Here is a 20,307-nt window from a genome sequence, read left to right as displayed (position 1 = left end):
AGTCCATGAATGGTCCTACCCTCTACCCTTTCCCTGAGATCTCGCCCTCCCAACGTGACAGGAGACGCTCAGTTCACGGATACAGTTGGTACTCCCAAGCTAGTTTGATGAGGCGCGCTGGATCCGGGAAGAGGACGGACTACAGCTCCCAGGATCCCCTTAAGATGGGCTCTGGGCAAAGCTCCGGTAGGCGTCCACGCGGTTCGAGTGTTACTGCGCCAGGAGAGATGTCGGGAGTTTAGGTCGTGATTTTGTACAAGGTCTGAACCGGTTGTCTGCTGCGTTGGGGCAGTAGGTGGTACAGTCCAACCTAGCTGCCTTGGCTGCTTTCGACCTCTTCCAGCGACTTCTGGTTTCTTTCCCAACGGTCTGAAGCAGCAACCGTGCTGGAACTGCTCCTTCCGAGGTTACTCCATCTGAGGTCCGTGTTTACTCGAGTGCTAGATAGGCACGTCACTTTTTCTAGAGAAACACTGGCATCTTCCTAAGTCCTTTGAGCTATGTTCACAAGAGCCCCCCAAGCTTTTTCCCTTTAGAGCCCTTTGGCTCCCCGAATTAACTTAATTCCAGCCACTTGTCCTCTGCAACTGGAAGCTAAGAATCAGGCTGCTAGCCGGGCGTTGTGGCCCATGTCTTTAATTCCAGCACTCGGGAGGCAGAGGCAGGCAGATTTCTGAGTTCGAAGCCAGTCTGGTCTACAAAGTGAGTTCCAGGGCAGCCAGGGCTATACGGAGAAACCCTGTCTCAAAAAAAAAAAAAAAAAAAAAAAAAGTCAGGCTGCTAAGGCAGCCATAGCACATAGCAAAAGGACACCCTGCACTTTGTTGTGTGAGAGATTGGGTACTATTTGCCCCAGGACCCAGAAAACCTGAGTCTGGCTCAGTAGAGACTACAGATAATGTTTCTGGTAAATCATTCATGCTCCAGAAGCTAGAAAGCTAAAGACCGGCCATTGAATTCAGGATGCTGTGGGGACACCTATGCCTGAATGGGGAAGACACCAAATTTTGGCAACCCAGGAGCAGAGGCTGTCTTCCTGAGCCCCCTGACACAGTGGTGAAGTCACTGCTCATTCAGCAATGAGCAGTCACTTAATGGCCTCTTTATTGAGTCAGCATTATGGAAACTAGAAGAAAGAGCTATCATCATGGGGAAGATAGATCATTCATCCAGATTAGCAGTACCTTGACCACTCATCAGTAGGTGATGCCCATGATCAGAAGAATGGCCAAGCTGGATCCAGGACAGTCCTTTGCAGCATCTCTGGTCACTGTGGATCATCACTAGTGCAATGATGTATCACCGCACTAAGATGATCACGCAGCAGGCAATGCTGGATCATCCCAGGTTGGCTGAGCCCTGATCTATGCTAGTGTAGTATGGGCCAGAAGACAGAAACCCTGTTGAGTGGATAGACCACAGGACACCCTCAGAGGTCAAGAAGGGCAGAGAGAGCTTTGCAGGGACAGAAGCCATAGATCAACCACCCTGACTCTTGAGCAGATGGGACCCAACACTTTTCCTCATAGTTTTGGGGCCATAGCTACAAAGAAAACAGACCTTGTTTAGGTATAGTTGCATAGTCCTACTAAGGAGACTGAGGCAGGAGGGTCATGAGTTCAAAGTTGACCTGGGCTACAAAGTTCAAGGTTTTGTCTCAAAAAGTAGAGGGGTGGGTCAAGATGGTGCACTCCTTTAACCACAGCTCTTGCACTTGGGAGGCAGAGGCAGGCAGATCTCTCCAAGTTTGGAGACCAAATCACATAAGACCCTGTCTCAATAAACAAAACACAAAGGTACAGTTATAAGGTGCATACTGCAGACACAGTGCAGTTAGTGCTTGCCTAGCACATGTGAAAACCGAGGTTTAGGAAGACTCAGAAAGCTTTAGACAAGACTGGCAGGTTAGTCAGGTCTAAAACTTGGGTCTAAATTTCTCTGATTTCCGCAAGTGACATATAACACAAGTCAGCACACCAACCTCATGGAAAATGTAAATGGAGGTTCCTGGCTAAAATTCCTGTTATGCTCTGGGCTGCTTCTAAGATTCCAAAATGTCAGCAGGTTCAGAGCAGATATGTGTAAGTACCTGGGCTCACCACAATTCCTCAGGGTCAGGGAGACTAGGATCAATTTCAATTTGCAGAGGCTAGGCTTCATCTATGTTGTTCTCTAACAGATAACTGACCAAGACTAGGAAGATAAAAACAATGTCAGAGGCCAACTGGAGACAGGATTTGCTTTGGGCAGAGTTCCACTTGCTGTAGGTTCAAGAGTTGGCAAGTCCTGTGGCCACTCCCTCCACACCCCCACCATCAGAAGTATAGTGAGTCTGCTAGAGGATGCCAACTTCTGGGATTATCCTCTAGGCATAGTGGTGGGCCCATACAGAAAATTCTTGGACAGCTTTTCCTGGAATGTTTCTACTAACAACCCATTTCAAACATGAGATCCCTTTACAGCAGATCCCAAATGCAGAGCTGTCTGCCTGGGGCTCAGGTCCCTCAGAATCTTCCACTGGGGGTTGAATGGACAACGCTTACCTGGGAAATAAACCGAGGAGCTGCCAGGCTTTGGTGCGTTGTGCTCCTGGTTTATTTCTAGCCTTTCCTAGGCAGAGGAGCCTTGATGGTGTCATTTAAATTCCCATCGCGAGAACCTAACTGGGAGTGCAATAGGTACATGGTTTGCTGTTCTGATGATGTGTGGTGTCAGGGTCTACTGTGCCACTTAAACTCTTCATAATATACCTCTTTCCATTCTCGATGGCTCTCAATATTTCACTATACCCTCTGACCACAATACAGTGATTCCTCTTGGACACAGGATGTGTAGGCCAGGGGTCAGAGCACCGTCCCTGAGATCTGTGAGATTCACATCTATACTTTCCCCTCTGCCTGTGTGGCAACCTCGACTGAGGCTCCTATGGTCCTGCTGGGCTGTATTCAGGGCACAAGTCTTACCACTAAGGGGCTGTGGGAGGTCATTGGGAACTTGCCTTTAGAAGTGACTGTCAATAGAACGACTCACTTCAGGACCTAGACTCTGCCCATCCTAGAGGAGAAGTCCTGGAGTCTCAGCCTGACCTGATCAGGGCAGAAAACAGTGGGTTTCTTTGGTCTGTACTTAAACGGCCAACGTCATCTCCCTAGAAACCCGAGGGAGACAAAAGCAAGGCCCATAGCCACCCAGCCCACCAGCCTGTGGAGAAAGAAGCCGGCTCCGTGTGCGGTAACAGCTTTAATCTGTGGTAGCTGACACATGGGGCAGGGTCCTGCTGGCCTCCCATCCTTCCATGCCCTGGGGGAAGAGCTACTTCTCAGGGAGCTGAAGCAACGTCATGAGCAAGTTGGTGATTGGTGTGTTTCTCAGGGTCTCCTAGAGACCTGTGTTTAAAGTGAGCACTGCAGGGTGGACAGCAGAGACAGGCTGCAAGCCCTTACACAGGGCCTGGACCTGGGCACAGAAAGGCGGGGCTCCAGTATTGATATATTATACATATATATATATATATTTCATATGTATACACAGATAGTTTTCTCTCTGGAAAGTATTAAAAAATTGATCAACCTTCAATCTATAAAAAATACCTACTCTACATGATAGAAAAATCTCTCCTCCAAGTTTACACTGATTTACACACAAGGCTTTCCCCAAAATGTACAATGCGAGGCAACATCTTAAACTGTAGTGTAGAAGTGAGGCGGGAGCAGGGGGATAGGCAGTGAAGGGATGCAGGGCAGCATGTGTGGGCACAAGCATTCATACACTCACACTTGCGTGCGCACTCATGCATGCGCACACACTTGCGCACACACTTGCATACACACACTCACGCAGCCTATGGTGTGGTCTCAGACACTGTGCCCAGACTCCGGCTAGTGCTCAGGCTCAGGCCCAGCAGCTCTGGGTGGTGCAGGGCAGACAGCAAGCCTTCCTATGCCTCTGGCTCAGTGCAGAACCTCCTCCGTTATCCACTAGCAAAATGACTCCTGGGGGACACCCAGGGATTTAAAGTCAAAAGCAGAGAAGGAAACTGTTCCAGAGGCCTAGACTATTGTCTGGGAAATGTAGACTTCTCCCAAGGCAGTAAAGTCAGCCTGAGGAGGGTGTGGGTCCAGGAGCCAAGGTAGGCCACACCTGAGGAGAAGCAGCACCTGCACTGGGGTCAGAGGCTGACCGTGCTCATCAGTCCAGGAAGTGAGTTCCACAGTCAGCATGAACTAGCTGCTCCAGCCCCTACAAGAGCCAGAGTTGGTGAGTTACTGTAGTGAGGGTCTGGCCAAAGAATAGCTGTGTGGCTTGGAGGCCCTGGGTCCGAAGGTGAATGGAAGCCCATCTGGTGAGAGAAGGCCTGAGCAGCGCAAGGAGAATTGGTGGCCTATGGACTGGAAGCAGACCCAACGTATGCCGTCTTTGCCTGTCTGTCTTTCCAACACTACCATTTCTATGTCCAGCTTTGGGTCCTCAGCTTGCTGACTATGTGGGAATGGCCAAGCTTGGGTGGCACCATGTCAGCAGGAGTGAGAGGCAGCAACTGAGGGAGGACTCATTCTCTCTCTCTCTCTTCCTAATAGGGCACATAGCAGAAAGGGGCCCATGCCAGCCTGAGAGATTATCCCCACATATCTGCATACTGCTGAGCAGACATGGATGTTGTTGGTGAGGCTGGCTTGTGGTGGGAGGCCCTGGTTTCCTGATGTTCAAAGAGCCAGCCCCACTCTTTGCCTGCCGTGGACTTCCCTTTCTTCCTTCTTATTGCCTCTGCAGCCCTTCTGTATTTTCCCAGTCGAGCTGCATGAGGGCCCCACACACCCTGGGCTTGGTAAGCTGCAGGACCTGCTGGTCGGGGCTCTTTGTGGCAAGACAGGGCCACTCCTGGGTGCTGTGGAGTCTCTAACCAGCCCAAACTGGGCTAAGATGGACTACTTGACCTCTAGGATGGATGGGTTGGTCTCCAGGATGGCCACAATAATCCTGTCAATGTAGTCCTGCAGGCGGAAATTGATCTCCTCCTGCTTCTGGATTGCTTCCATGAGCTGCAGGAAAGCAGAGGGTCAATGCAGGGAAAGGAAGGGGCCTGTATAGGAGAAAGAGACCTAGGGTTATACAAAGGCAGGGCAAGGTACCTCATCTCGGGAGACAGAGCTGATTTCTGCAGCCAGTGATTCTGAGAAGGATGTGGAGAAGAGGCTCTTGGCACCCTGGATGCTGAGGGTGATGATCTGTCCATTTAGCTCATCATTTTGCTCCTTCAGGTTACGGTTGTCCTAGGGGACATGGCAGTGTCACACTGGGCTGTGCCCTTGCTGGGACAAGGACCTTCCAGGAAGGACCCGAGCTTGTGTGTCCCCTCTCATGCCAGCCTCTCAGGAGCTTCTGTGAGGGTAGAGGCAAGGGCAGAGCCACACCTGTTTGAGTCTGCGGACCTCCTGCTCCAGCTCACTCTCCCGTGCACGGCTGTTGTACTCCTGCAGGCCCAGGCTGCTGCTGCGGCCCCGCCGCTGCTCCACCTCAAGTCTGAGGAGCTGTAGATGTTCTAGCTGCTTGCGGAGGTCCTCGATCAGCTGTGAGACAACCACAAGGTGGGCTCTGGCTAGTTGGCCTGACCCCCTCTCCTGGGAGGACGTTAACCTGTTCCAAGAAGCTACTGCCCAGTGGTTTCAGTTCCAACGGCACTGCCCAACATGGCAGGAAACTGTTTCCTGGCCTCCACCAAACAGTGGGCTACATCAGACAACATGGGACCATGGGTGGGGGGGGGGGGAGGGAGAGAAGAATGGCCCAGCTCTGGGACCATGGTGGGGAGACAAACCAGCTCACCTCCTGGGTCGCTTCCTTGTCTCTCTGGAATTGGTGCCGCTCATGGCTCAGCCTGTCCCCCATTTTCCTCTTATTCTCCTGTTCCTCACTGAGCCGCTGTGTCAACTCCTCAATCTCATCCAGCATCTTCTGCTTCTCCTGCAAAGACAGACACCTGTGTGGACAGGTCGTGGCACTGCTTTATCCACAAATGCAGCCTGACCCCATGGCCTGGGCTCTAGACCACTCATCTCCAGTCTAGTGACACGCTGTGGATACCGCTCTCAGTCTATGGCACAGGACTACGTCTGTGCTTTCCTGTCATCCTGTCAAAGCTGCCCTGCTTGAGGCCAAGGGACCTTCATCTGGACAAGATCTAGCTCCTGCTTGGCTCCTCCTCTGGTGTGTAAGAGTAGCCTAGGTGGGCTGGAAATATTCAGAGCTTCCCACAGGGCACTCTGGGGGGGGGGGTGGCCTCTCAGTGAAAGGACTGGAATAGAAGGTAGAAGAGGCAGAAGAGTACTGCCTCTTTCTGGTGATGTGCAAGACCGTCTTCCAGTCACCTCAGATGAGTTGGTAGTATGAGCTCTGGGCCTACAGGTCCCAGGTCTGAACATCTGAGCACAGCAGGGCCCATTGTTGCCAACCTGGCCTTTCCTGTTCAGAAGGCCCTGGCCACGTGTCCTGGCTCTATGCTGGTGTGACAAGCAGAGGGCAAAGGACAGAATTTACTCTAGGCAGGCCTTCCCCACAAGCACCAGGCCAGCAGCTCACCTCCTCAAGGCGCTCAATGTTGGCCTTCAGACAGGGTGTGCAGGACCGCAGCTCACTGTTCTCCTCATCCAGCTGCTGCAACCTGGGACACAAGAACAGGTCAGGACTGGCGCCCCTAAAATATACCTCCAAAGGACAAGGGAGGCGTAGCTATGGAGGAATACTCAATCACTGGGAGCTGTTCTGTGACCCACAATAATCCCAAATGCCATGGCTAGTCCTTACCTCACCACCCAGCTTCTCTGTGGTCTGTTTTTGTATTTTGAGATAGTGAATCATAAAGCCCAGGCTGGCCTCAATCTTTCTGTGTAGACATGATGGCCTTCAATTCCTGATCCTCTAGTTTATTTCCTGTGCTAAGATTCCAGCTATGTGCTACCTTGCACTGGCCATGATGGCTTTTAAAGGTGCTTTGGGTTTAGGAATTTTAAGTTACAGAAAAGCTGTAGAGAGTGCAGTCTGTCTTGGTTTCCTCTGTGGTCTTCCTACTCATCACTGTAGCATATCATAACCTATACCCAGCTGGGCTGCACATTCCATCCCTTCATTTCTTTCTGTCTTTTGTTTTGTTTTGTTTTCTTTTCTTTTTTTGTGTTCAAGATAAGAGTTTTTCTCTGTGTATCCCTGGCTGTCCTGGAACTCTGTAGACCAGGCTGGCTTGAACTCCCAGAGATCTGTTTGCCTCTGTTCCTGGGTGCTGGCATAAATGGTGTGTACCACCAACACCGGGCTGAGTATTCCTTTTTCCATTACTAAGCTCTCCCTAGATGCTATACTTCCTTGGTAGACAGGAGTTCTCCTGCCTGCACCTGAGCTTGGCTCACCTGGCCTGCAGGTTCTCGATCTCAATGCTCTTCTCACGCTCCATCTTGCACAGAAGTTCCTTCTGCTTCCTGGTCTCTTCCAGGACCTTCTCTTGGGCTCGGAACTCCTGTTCCTTCAGCTGCTCTTCCAAGGCATTGGCTCTGAGGGCAAAGAGGGGGTTCACATCTGTAAGGGGTATGGAGTGTTGTTCAGAGGCACTGTGTAATGACCAGGTAGCAGCTGTCTCAGGAATGCCAGTACAATCTTAGACATGGACAACCTGAAGAAAGAGTCAGAAAGTTTTGGGCAACAGCACTGGGCAGAAAGCGAATGTGACAGCAGGTACATATTGCTGAGGCAAGTCCAGACTTTAGGGGCAGCACAGTTAGACTGTGGTGAGGCTTCCACATCACACCCAAGGGCTAGATCAGCTCTTTTTAAAAAATAAAAACAAAAACAAAAAACCCAAAATCGCTTAAAAAAAAAGATTTATTTATTTCATGTACATGAGTACACTGTTGCTGTCTTCAGACACACCAGAAGAAGGCATCAAATCCCCACTACAGCTGGTTGTGAGTCACCATGTGGTTGCTGAGAATTGAACTTAGGACCTCTGGAAGAGCAGTCAGTGCTTTTAACCACTAAGCCACCCAGATCAGCTCCTTTTATGTGCAGGCCCTAATTGCTGTGGTGGAGTCACACTTAGAGAGAAGGATTCACTCTGTACCTTATCCCCTCCAGGATCTCTAAGAAGAGCCTAGTTTAGGCTTGAGGCTCTGACCTCTTCCCCAGCTTCCTGCAGAAGATAGGACTGGTCAGACATAGTCCTGAGAAAAGTGCTGCCAGCCCTGTCCACAGCTGTGAAGAAGCTGTACCCTAGCGTGTGCGCCTCAGCATCTCTTTGGTAAATGAGAATGAAGAGCAGTAAAGAGCACCAGACAGCACAGGGGTTTGTAGCACACATAAAGACATGTCACACCAACACTGATGGTGTGGAAGCCACCTGTCTGTGGCTGTGTGGGACTGAGAGTGGCACGCTATGGGAAGAACAGACACACACCTTTAATCCCAGCTCTTGGGAGGCAGAGGCAGGAGTTCAGGGCCAGCCTGGTCGATAGAGAGAGCTCCCAGACAGCCAGGGCTACAAGGTGAAACCCTGTCTTGAAGACCAAAAATAAGTCTTAGACATTAATCTTAGGAGGCTGTGGCTCAGAAGGTGAGGGCCTGCTCAGCATATGCAAGACGCTGAGCTGACTCCAGTGAGAGACAGAACTGGGGAGAAAAGGAGAAAGTGAAAATGAGTAAGAAAATTAAAACAGAAAAGAAAGTTTCAAAACCAAAACAGAAGACATTACATAAGGAAAACAGGGAAAGGACAAGATAGCATCGGAGCTTAGGAAAATGGGGAAAATGAAAGTTCTATCTAACTGATCTATCTTGACCAAGAGAAGTCAAGGCTGAGGAGAAAACGAAGACTCTACGGAGAGCTTCAGAAGGTGAGAGCTTTGCAAGATGCTCTGGACGGTAAAGGTGTCTCTAAGCCTAACTACCCAAGTTTGAGTAAGAAAACCAATGGCCTTGATCTGATTGTGTGTGCACATGCATGTGCCCATTTCTCAGAGTTAAAGATCGAGCACTCAGCAGATAAACCATTGAGAGCCACATGGAGGGAGGGTCCAGGGTGATAAACAGAGCACCGAGAATGTGCAGAACAGTAGCCCAGACTCCATGCTAGTGAAGGCCTGTCACATCCAGAGCATACCTGCTCCCCTTCCTTATGCTTTGAAAGGGCCTCACTTTGTGGCCCAAGCTGGCTTCAAACTTACCATGCCCCTGCCTCTTCCTTTGCTCTGTGCAGAGTACTGTATGCCATTTCGTCTTGCACATTTGTGAGGACACCATACAGCCTGTCTTCTTCAGCTTTTGGCTAAGACACTTGAAAAGGTTGAGGTCTGCAGAGGCCATCCACTGCCTTGTACTGCACCCCCTATCTGTTCTTCCAGGACAGGGCTCTGCCCTCAGCCCACAAGCCCTCCTCGCTGTCCTCTGAGGACACCATGGAAGCTGCACGAACCCCATTTTCTTGTTTGTAGAATGGGGGAAGTAACCACCCCCCAAAGTTACTGAGCAGCAAGAGCCTCAGAAGCCTTAACCCAGGACCGATGGCCAGGGGGATGTTTTCCCCAGGCCACAATCTCAGAAACAGTCATCAGAGGCTCCCATATGGGCCATCTCCATGCAGAGTACCAAGTACTCCAGAAAACTGAGCTATAAAGGCTCTGTCGGGGTGTGGCGACATCTTCCCATTTCATGGCTCTGGTCTGAACTCAGAGCTTCATGCAGCACACAGTCTACTCCTGAGAAACAATCTCACTTGAATTTATTTATTGTTTAATTTATTTTGAAAGTCTTGGGTTTTTTTTGTTTGTTTGTTTTGGGTTTTTTTGTTTTTGGGGTTTTGTTTGTTTGTTTTGTTTGTTTGTTTGTTTGTTTTTCGAGACAGGGTTTCTCTGTGTAGCCCTGGCTGTCCTGGAACTCACTTTGTAGACCAGGCTGGCCTCGAACTCAGAAATCCGCCTGCCTCTGCCTCCCAAGTGCTGGGATTAAAGGCGTGGGCTACCACACCGGGCGAAAGTCTTGGTTTTTAATGTGTGTAGGTGTTTTGCCTGTTTGTCTGTCTATGTACCCCATGTGTGTAGTGGAGGCCAGAAGAGGGTGTTGGATTCTCTGGAACTAGATTTATAGACAGTTGTGAGCTGCCAGGTAGGTAGCAGGAATCAAACCCAGATCCTCTGTAAGAGCAGCCAGTGTTCTTACCTGCTAAACTATCTCTCCATGCCTGCTTTTAAAACCTCCCTCCCTCCCTCCCTCCTGCCTCTCCCTCCTCTCTTTCCCTCCTCTCTCTCCCTCTCCCTCCATCTCTCTTCCTTCCTCCCTACCCTCCAACCCTCCCTTCTCTCTCCATGTGTGTGGTACATGCATGTGAAGACAGAGGACTTCAGGCGTCATCTTTAGTAGTACTGTCCATTCCCTTTGAAGCTCATTGACCTGACTACCCTAGATGACCAGCAAGTCCCAGGCATTCTCCTGCTTCTCCGCCCCCCCCCCGCCCCCCAAATGCTGGGATTACAAGTGTGTGCCCTCATGCCTAACATTTTTCGTAGGATTTGTACCCAGGTCCCCATGTTTGCTAAGGGAAGCATGTACCTGCCTATTTCCCTAGCACCATTTCATATACCTTAACTTGGTCTTGGACACACTGTATAAACAAGAATAACTCTGAACTCACAATTCTCTCACCTCTACCTCCCAAGTGTTTGGAATGTACATACGAAACGCCAGGCCCAGCTCTCCATTTAAGCTGCACCTCCCCTCCTGGCTCCTAGTGAATAGAACTCTCCTGCTTGAATACAGGTAAGTAGTACCCTTGCTCACTTCTCCGTCCGTGATATTGTGGCACATATCTACAGAGCCTCAGATCAACCAGTTTGTTTGTTTGTTTGTTTGTTTGTTGAGACAGGGTTTCTCTGTGTAGCTCTGGCTGTCCTGGAACTCACTTTGAAGACCAGGCTGGCCTCGAACTCAGAAATCTACCTGCCTCTGCCTCCTAAGTGCTGGGATTAAAGGCGTGCACCACCACTGCCCAGCCCATTTCAACCAGTTATAGTCCTCTGGCCATGCCTGGCACCCAGCCAGCATGTGAGTGGATGGGTGGAACCGGTAAGAACAGGTTTTCTGCAGGACTCTGCATAGGGCAGAGGATGCGTATGGTGGGAGTGATGCCAGGCCTCAGGCCACACTCACCTGTGCACCAGCTGGAGGTTTTCTTGCCTCAGCCTGCCATGCTGTTCGCCAGCAGCTGCACTGTCCTTCTCCAGCTCTGACACCCGTCTCTCTAGGAAGATGACCTAGGTAAAGAGATGACTGCCTGAGGAACAAGTTGGAAGGGGCAGATGCTGTACCTGCAAGGGAGGCAGCATGGGATTCCCATATGCACTTGCTGAGAGTTATGCTCATCCTTAAAGACTATTTCATAAATCCAGAGCCATGCAGCTCTCATAGAGGCACAGCCAACTCAACAGAACAGGGCAGATGGCATTGGGAAATTCAAGCTCTAGTGGCCTCCCGGCTTGTGCTTGGAACCATGAGGTTCACCCAGACACACGTTCACATGTGAGACTCATGCCATACAAAACTCATGGAGGCCCAGATGCTGGGGACAGCAGGGACAGAAAGGGCCATGTCTCAGTCTTTTCCTCCTTCAGGAGAGAAGATACCACAAGGAGACAAGCAGAGGAAGGATGTAGCCTCAGAACACAGAGCCCTGAAGATACTGTGCAGAAAGGAACACAGCAAAGGAGAGGCCTGGCTGAAACCAAACAGGAGGCGCCAAGGCAGGCAAGGGAAATGGAAGGTCAGGAGAGCTCAAGCCAAGGAGACACAGGTGAACTGAACGCATGGCCGAGTACAGAGGACGTCAGGTGGCTGTAGGGACGCCTTCGTGTGAGTCACATGAGTACAGGTGAGGAAAGGCAGGGAAGTGGGGCAAGATACAGAGGAAGCCAAATGGGCAGCAAGATGAGGGTGGTGAGGTGCCAGCAAAGGGCAAGGCCGGGCACAGGTGCCTGGTGGGTACAGGAGTAAACAGGTAGGGTTGGTGCTGCCACCCTTCCCAGACTCATTCGGGCCCTTGGCAAAGGGGCATGACCGCACTTGGCCAGGCTCCGCAAATGTACACCAAGCAAGCTCATGGTGGACTTCTCCCTCTGTGGTATTGAAGATGACAATGGCCCCAAAGGACACAAGTGTACTTACGTGGCTGTTGTGATGGCTATTCTGGGTTGTCAGCTCAACTACATGTAGAGTTAACTACAACCCCACCTGTGAGCCCCAGCCTAGGAGGGCACCAGCTGCTGAAGTGATAGCACTAATTGGTAAAGAATGGAATCCAGTATCTTGGGGTGGAAATGGTGGGAGGGCCTTAATGAACTTTGAACCCAGATTCTCAAGGGTTTACCTCCCCTGAGGAGGGAGTCTCCCCACCCAGCAGAAGATGGATTCCAACACCTGAGACATTGCCTTTCCACCTTGGACAGAGGAACTCAAGCCTCCATTGTCTGTGAGCCAGCAGTGACTTCTCTGGAGGAAATGACAGACAGCACAGTACTGATGCTCTTCAGGGCTGACCAATGCTGCCTCCAGACCCAGAGCCAGACGTAAGGCTGAGCAGGCTCCTAGAGGGGAGCTTGTAAAGTCCATGAGGAGAAGCACCGCGCGCCAAGGAGCTTAATGAGTTTGCTAACTCACTGTAGCAGAAGTTTGGGGAACGTGTGGGATTTAAGGGTGTGGGATAATGGTGGAAGGAACATAAAATTGGATCAAGCTGAGTTTGTTGGTATGGGCCCTCTGAGTGGAGATTCTAGGCTTACTAAGGAAGCTCTCACAGGTAAAGAAAGGTGTCAAAAGCCAGGGGGTAGTGGTATACACCTTCAATCCCAGCACTTGGGAGACAGAGGCAGGCAGCTCTCTATAAATTTGAGGCCAGCCTGGTCTACAGAGCTAGTTCCAGAACAGCCAAAGGCTACAGAGAAATCCTCTTGAAAAACAGAAAAAAAAAAAAAAAACCAAACTAAACCAAAAGTTGTCGGAAGTCTGAGTGGTGGCTGAAGCATGGCTCAGGAGATGGCCTCCTGAAATGGAGCTGCAGATGCCACGCCACGTATCCCTTGGCTTAGTGTGCATGAAGGATTGTAAGGCTCAAGGAAGTTGCAATGCTAGAGTGTGTATGCTGAAAACCTAATCCTCCACAAGGGGAAGGCCCACTAAGACTTGCCCTTCACTAATAGTGTAAGACAAAAAAACACTGAGAGGGTCCCTGGCATACCTGAAGAGCTCTGCAGGCCTTAGTCTGGAAGATTAAATACAACGGGTTCAACCGTGCCCAGAAACCACAGGGGCCAGGTGGCACCACTGACTGCCAAAGGTGATTTACTTATTGTAATGGGCAGCACAGGCAAAGTGAATCTGATGGTGGCATGACTCGTATGGACCTTTGGTATTGGCTAATCAATCATGGTGTCTCCAGGCATGACATAGATAAGAAGCCTACTGCATTTTGTTTGATATGTGTAAGCAGAAACATCCTGAAACAAATGAAGAAAGGCTCCACTGGATCATGGCAGAAGGGAATCTGGGCCTGTGATCCAATCCCAGGCTCGAGCCAGTCTGCAGACCCAGAACCCCTTGAATAAAGGGATGGCCAGGTTCCCCTGAGGAAGGACCCTGATAAAAGACCTAAGAGGTTTACTGTTAGCCTTCCACAGTTCATCCTCACAGGGACATGTGCCGCGGCCTTTTATAAGGTTAACTGCACACTGTGGGGAAGGGAAATCGGACTTTCCCAGGTCTGCTGGTTCTGAATTGATGCTGACTCCAGGAATCCTCAAGAAACATTGTGGCCCTCCATTTAGACAAGGGGCTTAGGGAGGTCAGGTGATTAATGGAGTTTTTGCTGAAGTCTGACTTCAGTTTGGTTGGGGGTGCGAGGTCCCTGAACTCATCCTGTAGCTATTATAATCGAGATAGATATACTTAGAAGTAGACGTCTCTTGTTGGTCACCTGACCTGTGGAGTGAGGGCTTTTATCGTTGAATGGAAGTCTTAGAGTTGTTTCTGCTGGGCAAAGAGTGAGTCCCTGGGTCCAACAGACCCGATGCCTTTACGACGGCAGACTGAGACACAGGAAGAACAGCGTTAGGAGTGGCAATTGACCAGATTTCCAGGTGAAATTGGATTGCTTTTCCACAGTGGTGCTAAGGAGATGATGTGTGGAGTGCAGGAGATCCTTTGGGTGACCCTCGGTGCTGCCGTGCCCTGTGACTAAAATCTGTCGGAAACAAAAACAACAAGCTAATCCAGGCAGGAGGGCAGAGGGAAGAGACCCTTCAGGAATGACAGTCCGGGTCATCCCTCCAGGAAATGTGCCAACACTGCTGAGGTACTTAAGGTGGAGGGAATGCGGAATGGGTAGGAGAGGGAGGTAGTTATGAACACCAGCCAGGGCCATGTGATCGTAACAACCTACAAGACCGTTTCTAGCCTATCTGAATGTAATATCTGAATGTGTTTGTATAGATATTTCAGTTTTCTTTCCTCAATTTCTTTGTCATGAAAAAAATCACACCAATTAAGAGAATATCAATAGCTATCATACTTAAATTTGAGATACTAAAAGAATGTCTCTCAAGGAACATTGCAACCTATTTGGGATTGTATGTGGGACTGTTTTATGATGCTAGGTGTAATTATTACCTGGTTATTGTTTTCATTTGGCAATTAAATACAACACGAGGCATGATTGTTTGTTAAGTTGACAAGTTGGGAAATTGTCATGGCTATTCTTGGTAGGCCTTGCTGTTCTGGAATCCGTAGACCAGGCTGGCCTCAAATTCTGAGATCCACTTCCCTCTGCCTCTCAAGGGCTGTATATTTTAGTTTTGAGGGTATCCTTTAATAGTTAAATAAGTTGAAGTGGGAAGACCATCTTCAATTGGACCACAGCTGCTGGCCACTTATACAGGGGACACAGAAGAAGGCAGCTGTCTCTTTGCCTGCTTGCCCTCACTCTCGCTGGCAAGTCTTCACTGGCATCAGAGCCCATTTTTTTCAGGCTTCTGGCTTATACTGGAGAGCAGATGAGACATCCAGCCTTGTGAACTAAACAACTACTAGATTCTTTGGGCCTTCCAGTGGTACACGGCCATGGTTAGATAAGCTGGACCACAGCCTGTAAACTGTTCTAATAAATCCCCATCTCTGTCAGTCTGTCTGTCTGTCTGTCTGTCTCTGTCTGTTTGTCTCTCTGTCTCTGTGTCTGTTTCTCTCTGTACACATACATATAATGTATATATAATATATAGATTCATTCTGTAAGTTCTTTTCCCCTATAAAACCGTGACTAAGACAGCTAGAGTTGGTTCCCAGTTGAAACTGGGAAGGACTGGCGGAAGTGTGTCACTGGAGTCCAACTTTGAGGTTTCAAAAGCCCCCACGCTTCCCAGGGTTCTCTCTGTCTCATGGCTCTGTCTCACAATGTGAGCTCTCAGCTGCTCCTCTAGTGCCGTTCCTGCCTGCCCGCCTGCCTGCCTGCCCGCCTGCCTGCTGCCACGCTCCCTGACATGATGGTGATGGACTCGAATCTCTCTGAAGCTGTAAATCCCAAGTAATATCTGTCTTCTTTGGTCATGGTGCCTTATCACAGTAATAGTGTCGTGTGTGTGTGTGTGTGTGTGTGTGTGTGTGTGTGTACACGCGCGTGCCTGTGTCTCAGGGAGGCCATTGTGAGAAGCTGTGAAAGTGAAGACTGGATCTTGTTAGAGACCCCAAGATACTGGAGATGCCAGAGCTGTGAGGTGTCTGTCAGGAAGAGCTGCACACAAGGAGTGGAATCAGCCCAAGAGAGAGAAGTGTGTCACAGTCAGCAAAGCTGGGAGGGTGGAGCCACCTCTGCCCTTTGACACTAGACATGGAACTACAAGATTTGAAGTTTGCCCTGCTAGGTTTTGGTCTTCCTTTGGTTCAATATTTCCCCATTGTCCCCCTGTCCGTCTCTTCTGAAGTGGGATATATTCTGTGTACTGCATGCTGGAAGCATGTGATTTCCTTTTTGAGTTTACTTATAGTTACAATTAAGAGATTATCTTGAGACTCAGAGAGTTAGGCCTTTTAAATCATGCTGAGACTGAAAGATGCTGGGACGTTTGAAGATGTACTACAGGCATTGTGTATTATGGCACGGCCACAAAACTATAGGGTCCTGAGCTGAAGGAACTGCCTGGGAAGGAAGAGGAGGTGTGGCTTTGTTGGAGGAAGTGTGTCACCAGAGGCAGGCTTTGAGTTTTCAACCCCACCCCCACCCCCAGTCCTAGTTAGCTCACTCTGCCTCATGGTTAAGATGTGAGCTCTCAGTTGCTGTTCCAGTTCCATACCAGTCTGCCTGCTGCCATGCTCCCAGCTGTCCCTGACTGCTGCAGGTGGTGGTCAGAGACTCTGCCCTCTGAAACTGTAAGAGCCAAGGTAAGCTCTATAATCGGCAGATGCCCTTGGTGACCCCTGAAATGACTCATATTTCCAGGTCCAATAGAGCACAGTAACTAATGACAGTCCGGAGAGATGGTTCGCTCTCTTTCTCCTAGAACTTCCACAATGTGTGTGCATTAGTGTAACCACATATACACACATATACACACAATAAGAGAATATAATAAACTAGTATGGCTCCTGTTTAGTTCTACTCCTGGCTTGCTCTGCTCAAATCCTATGGAATGTCCCTTTTATAACACAAGCATTTGAGGGAGCCAGGGCTGAACAAAGGATCTAATTAGCTAGATGACACCACTGCTGAGCTGTCCCGACAATACTCAAGTGTGAAGAAGAGACCAGGTGCTGCTAAGCACCACCCACTACCTAACAGAGCACACGGGACAGACAGGCCCTCAGCCCCATCACATTCTGGTCTTACCGCCTTACACCTCTGCCCAGCCCACAGCATGCAGCGCCTACCTTGTCTGCAATGTCCTCCTCTGGGCACTCCACAGGCTCTGGGAGAGGGTCCTCCAGGGCCTCCATAGTCAGGGTCCCCGACTGGTGCAGATACCTATACAAAAGAATCAACAGCAGAGGGAAGAATGGGAAAATACAAACAACAGGTTCTTCACACAAGAGTACTTCCAAGTCCCTCTGAAAGGAAGAGGTCAGCATCAGGGAGCACACGCCCTCACTCCTCCTGGGGGGCAGTGTTCTCCTGATCAAAGCACCACTAAGGAGTGTCCCTGGGCCGGACGCCTTTACCAAGAAGCTGGGAACCAAGATTGCCTTCTGTAGCCTGGGTCCTCCCTGCACCCTTTGGAGCCTGACAGCACGTCTCTCCCTGTCAGCTGAGGGCACCAACAGGGTACTTTGGACCAGAGGGCAATAAAGCTCGTCATTCCTCCCCAAGGGATGAAACAGAACCGCATCCGTCCACGAGAGGACAGTCAGGCATTCACTCAGGTGCTGCCTCCTGTCCAGTACACCTCCATGTGTGAATGTCTGCTGCTGGTGTGGAGAGGGGGGCACTTGGGCTTTTTACCTTCACTTACAGTCTGCCTTCCTGCTTCAGTCCCACTCTGCAAGCGCTACAGACATTCTGTTGTTTCTGTTCTGAGACACATCTTGCCTTGTAGATGTTGCCTGGTTAGTTTGGAACTCAACATGTAGACCAGGCTGGCCTCAAATTCAGAGCTCCACCTGCCTCGGCTGGGATACATTCCTGACACTGGGTTTCTAGTGTGTTCTCTGTGGTACTGACAGTTAAGGGTCCCGAGAGGGCTATGAGTCCCAGGAGTCACTCAGATCATATTGTGGGTCACAGGTAGACCTAGGTCCAGTTGAACTAGGTAAGGACCAGGTACACAGTCCTCTAGGGCACCAGTGCCAGTGGACAAGGATGCTGACCAGCCAGGTTCAGACAGTAGCCCCACAGTCTCATGTAACAGCCAGGACCACTCTCGGTGCTCTTGGCAGGGGCCACTCCTCAGGTGCAGATGCCGGGACAGGGATTCCTCAGGTGGACACTCGCTTATGGTTCAGACTAACTTGTTTAGCTGGTAAGGCTAACTTAGCAGCAGCTCACACACCCTTCAGGGCTCTTATACAGAAGCAGCAGCAAAGCTGTGTGCTGAGTTTGTCCCACACTTGGGGCCAGGCTCTAAAGCTGACAGCCTGACACTTACATCTGTGTGACCCCGATAAAGCATTCAAGCTTACTGAGCCTTCTCTTAGGAAGCAGGGACAATCTGTAAGCAAGTAAGGGGCTTCAGTGAGGTTTCAACATGGGTGTTTTATAGACAGCCTTGGGAGGAGTCGACAGCTGAGGATTCGGCTGTGGCCGCTTGGCCTTATCAGTGAATGAGGCTGTTTCCTTTCTCACTGACTGAGCTTGTACACCCTCCTCCCCTGCCCCCGACATGAATGTTTTACCGGGAAAGGAAGCTAGCTCTGTGCTCTGAAATTATAAACCATGCAGCACATTGGGAGAATCGCTTCCTTCTACAGGCTGCTCTGTGTATCCTCAGATTCTCAAAGGGGTGCTGACCAACAGTATGTTCTCAGCCAGCCACTGCTCTGAAACAGGACCTTGCCCTCAATCTGATGCCACACCCAGGACAGGAAACTGCCCACCTAGACCCCAGAGGACACTCTGGGCAAGGGCCAAGGCCTGGGCCTGTCTCAGGATAGGAGAACATGCTGCCCTTAAGGACCCAGCATGTGGCCCTCTTGCTGCCGCTGAGCTTGTTTGGCATAGGGAGTGTGGCTTATTTAATCCCCGGCAAGAAGAGGGGCTCTTCCTTCACCAACTCCACTCAAGAACCCCAAGAGGCAGGGCTGTGGCCACCAAGAGGTTCTGGGACTCTCGAAGCCCCACAGGAGATAGAAATAAACCTCTGCTGTAAATCCCACTGGGCCAACTCTATGCCAGATGCCTCAAGGAGAGGGCCCAGTCCATTTCCATACGGAGGGAGGGAAGAGTTTCATGGACACAGACAGGTCCAAGAGCCACAGCTGGACACTGCAAACACCCATCTTAACCTCAGTACAGAGAGGGCTGGCCATTCTGCAGTGTGAACGACAAGGCAGCCATCCTGTGTTTCCTAAGAATCCCATGGAAGAATTAAGGGCACAGTGACGTATCGTGTCTGCATATCTGCTCTGACGTTCCGCAGGTACACTGCAGGAAGGATTCCTTACTCATAAATTCACTGTAAACGTGAAAGCTGAGTTTTGTTGTAACAAATACATCTGACAAGAAAACTAAATTCTGAGTCTATTTCAAAGGATCCGACTTCACTGTCCACTCTTCTCAGGCCATGTGAGTCCTCTGACTCTTTGTGATTTTTCTCTAGACACAATAACCAGCAGCTGCCCTGGCCCTGTCAGCAACTCAGGGAGGCTGAGCTCATGTGGCAGTTCCTCCAGACTCTGTTTCTCAGGATGGGGCAGGCAGCGTGGCCAAGCCACTCCTTGCCGATCTGTAAGTACAGCCGAGTGGCCGTGGGCGTTACTACAGTGCAGTCCCTTCCTGAAGAGGTGACAACCAGAGGAGGTCAAGTGTATATACTGCTTGTTTCTTCCAGACCCCAAGCTGCCAGGAGGAGGATGGACAGACACAGCAAGACAACTGCACTAGAGATGCTAGGAGCCAGGTCAGTCGCCTCAGCTTTGCTGTGCTTCTCATGATCAATGAGAAAGAGGCCGTGCAACAAAGTCTCACGAAATTTATTATCTTTTGTTTCCTTTCCTTTTTCTTTGTTTTGAATGGTTTGGGGGAATGAACCAAGGCCCATACGTGTTAGGCATGCACTTTATCACTGAGCTGTATTCCCAGAATCTTTGTAAAATGTTGAAATAGCAGCTAAGTTGAATCTCCTGCCTGTGATTATAGGTCTGTAGCTAACCAAACAAGCTAAAATTATGATTTTCTGAAGCCGAGACAACATTTTAAAAGCTTCCAGAGAGAGAAAAGCCATAAAGAAACAAGTTGAAAGACTTAGTAGCAACTCTAGTACCAAAGGCTGTGACCAATGACTCCAGAAAAATCTAAGGAAAACCATAACCTTAACCAAATCAGGCAAAGGACACTGCCACTCAAGGTCTCAGTTCCGCCTCCAGGCCCTCCCAGCTCGGGAAGCCACAGGAAGATATGCAAAACAAGGAGACAAGGCTGGGGCAGGGAGCTGCGTGACTCAATCTCTGAAACAAATTCACAAGGTGTAGGGAGGACCCTAGTTGTGAAACCAGGAGATACTCTGTACAAACAGGAGGGAATCCTCCCCCATGACCCCACGAGAAGGCTGGCCAGTGGAGACCGGATAGACGGATAGACTCAGA

At 50.0% G+C, this 20,307-nt stretch overlaps 1 protein-coding gene across 3 annotated transcripts in view; it reads right to left on the bottom strand.

Annotated features, from left to right (window-relative positions):
* Positions 1-3,221: 3,221 nt before the first annotated feature.
* The window catches only part of Rab11fip3 (RAB11 family interacting protein 3), a 79,793-nt gene continuing 62,707 nt past the window's right edge, over positions 3,222-20,307 (bottom strand). For all 3 annotated transcript variants that reach the window (XM_021186563.3, XM_029470952.2, XM_021186565.3), the window contains 8 exons: positions 16,942-17,035; positions 11,185-11,288; positions 7,401-7,541; positions 6,577-6,658; positions 5,824-5,961; positions 5,412-5,567; positions 5,130-5,270; positions 3,222-5,039 (listed from right to left, as the gene is read on the bottom strand). In XM_021186563.3, coding sequence (XP_021042222.1) covers positions 4,926-5,039; positions 5,130-5,270; positions 5,412-5,567; positions 5,824-5,961; positions 6,577-6,658; positions 7,401-7,541; positions 11,185-11,288; positions 16,942-17,035 — 970 coding nt within the window. In that variant the 3' untranslated portion in view covers positions 3,222-4,925. The remainder of the gene's footprint in view (positions 5,040-5,129; positions 5,271-5,411; positions 5,568-5,823; positions 5,962-6,576; positions 6,659-7,400; positions 7,542-11,184; positions 11,289-16,941; positions 17,036-20,307) is intronic.

This window comes from Mus caroli, unplaced genomic scaffold (genome assembly GCF_978045245.1).
Source record: "Mus caroli unplaced genomic scaffold, Mus_caroli_1 scaffold_18, whole genome shotgun sequence".
Classification (NCBI taxonomy): Eukaryota; Metazoa; Chordata; class Mammalia; order Rodentia; family Muridae; genus Mus; species Mus caroli.
This window is presented reverse-complemented; position numbering and strand designations above follow the sequence as displayed.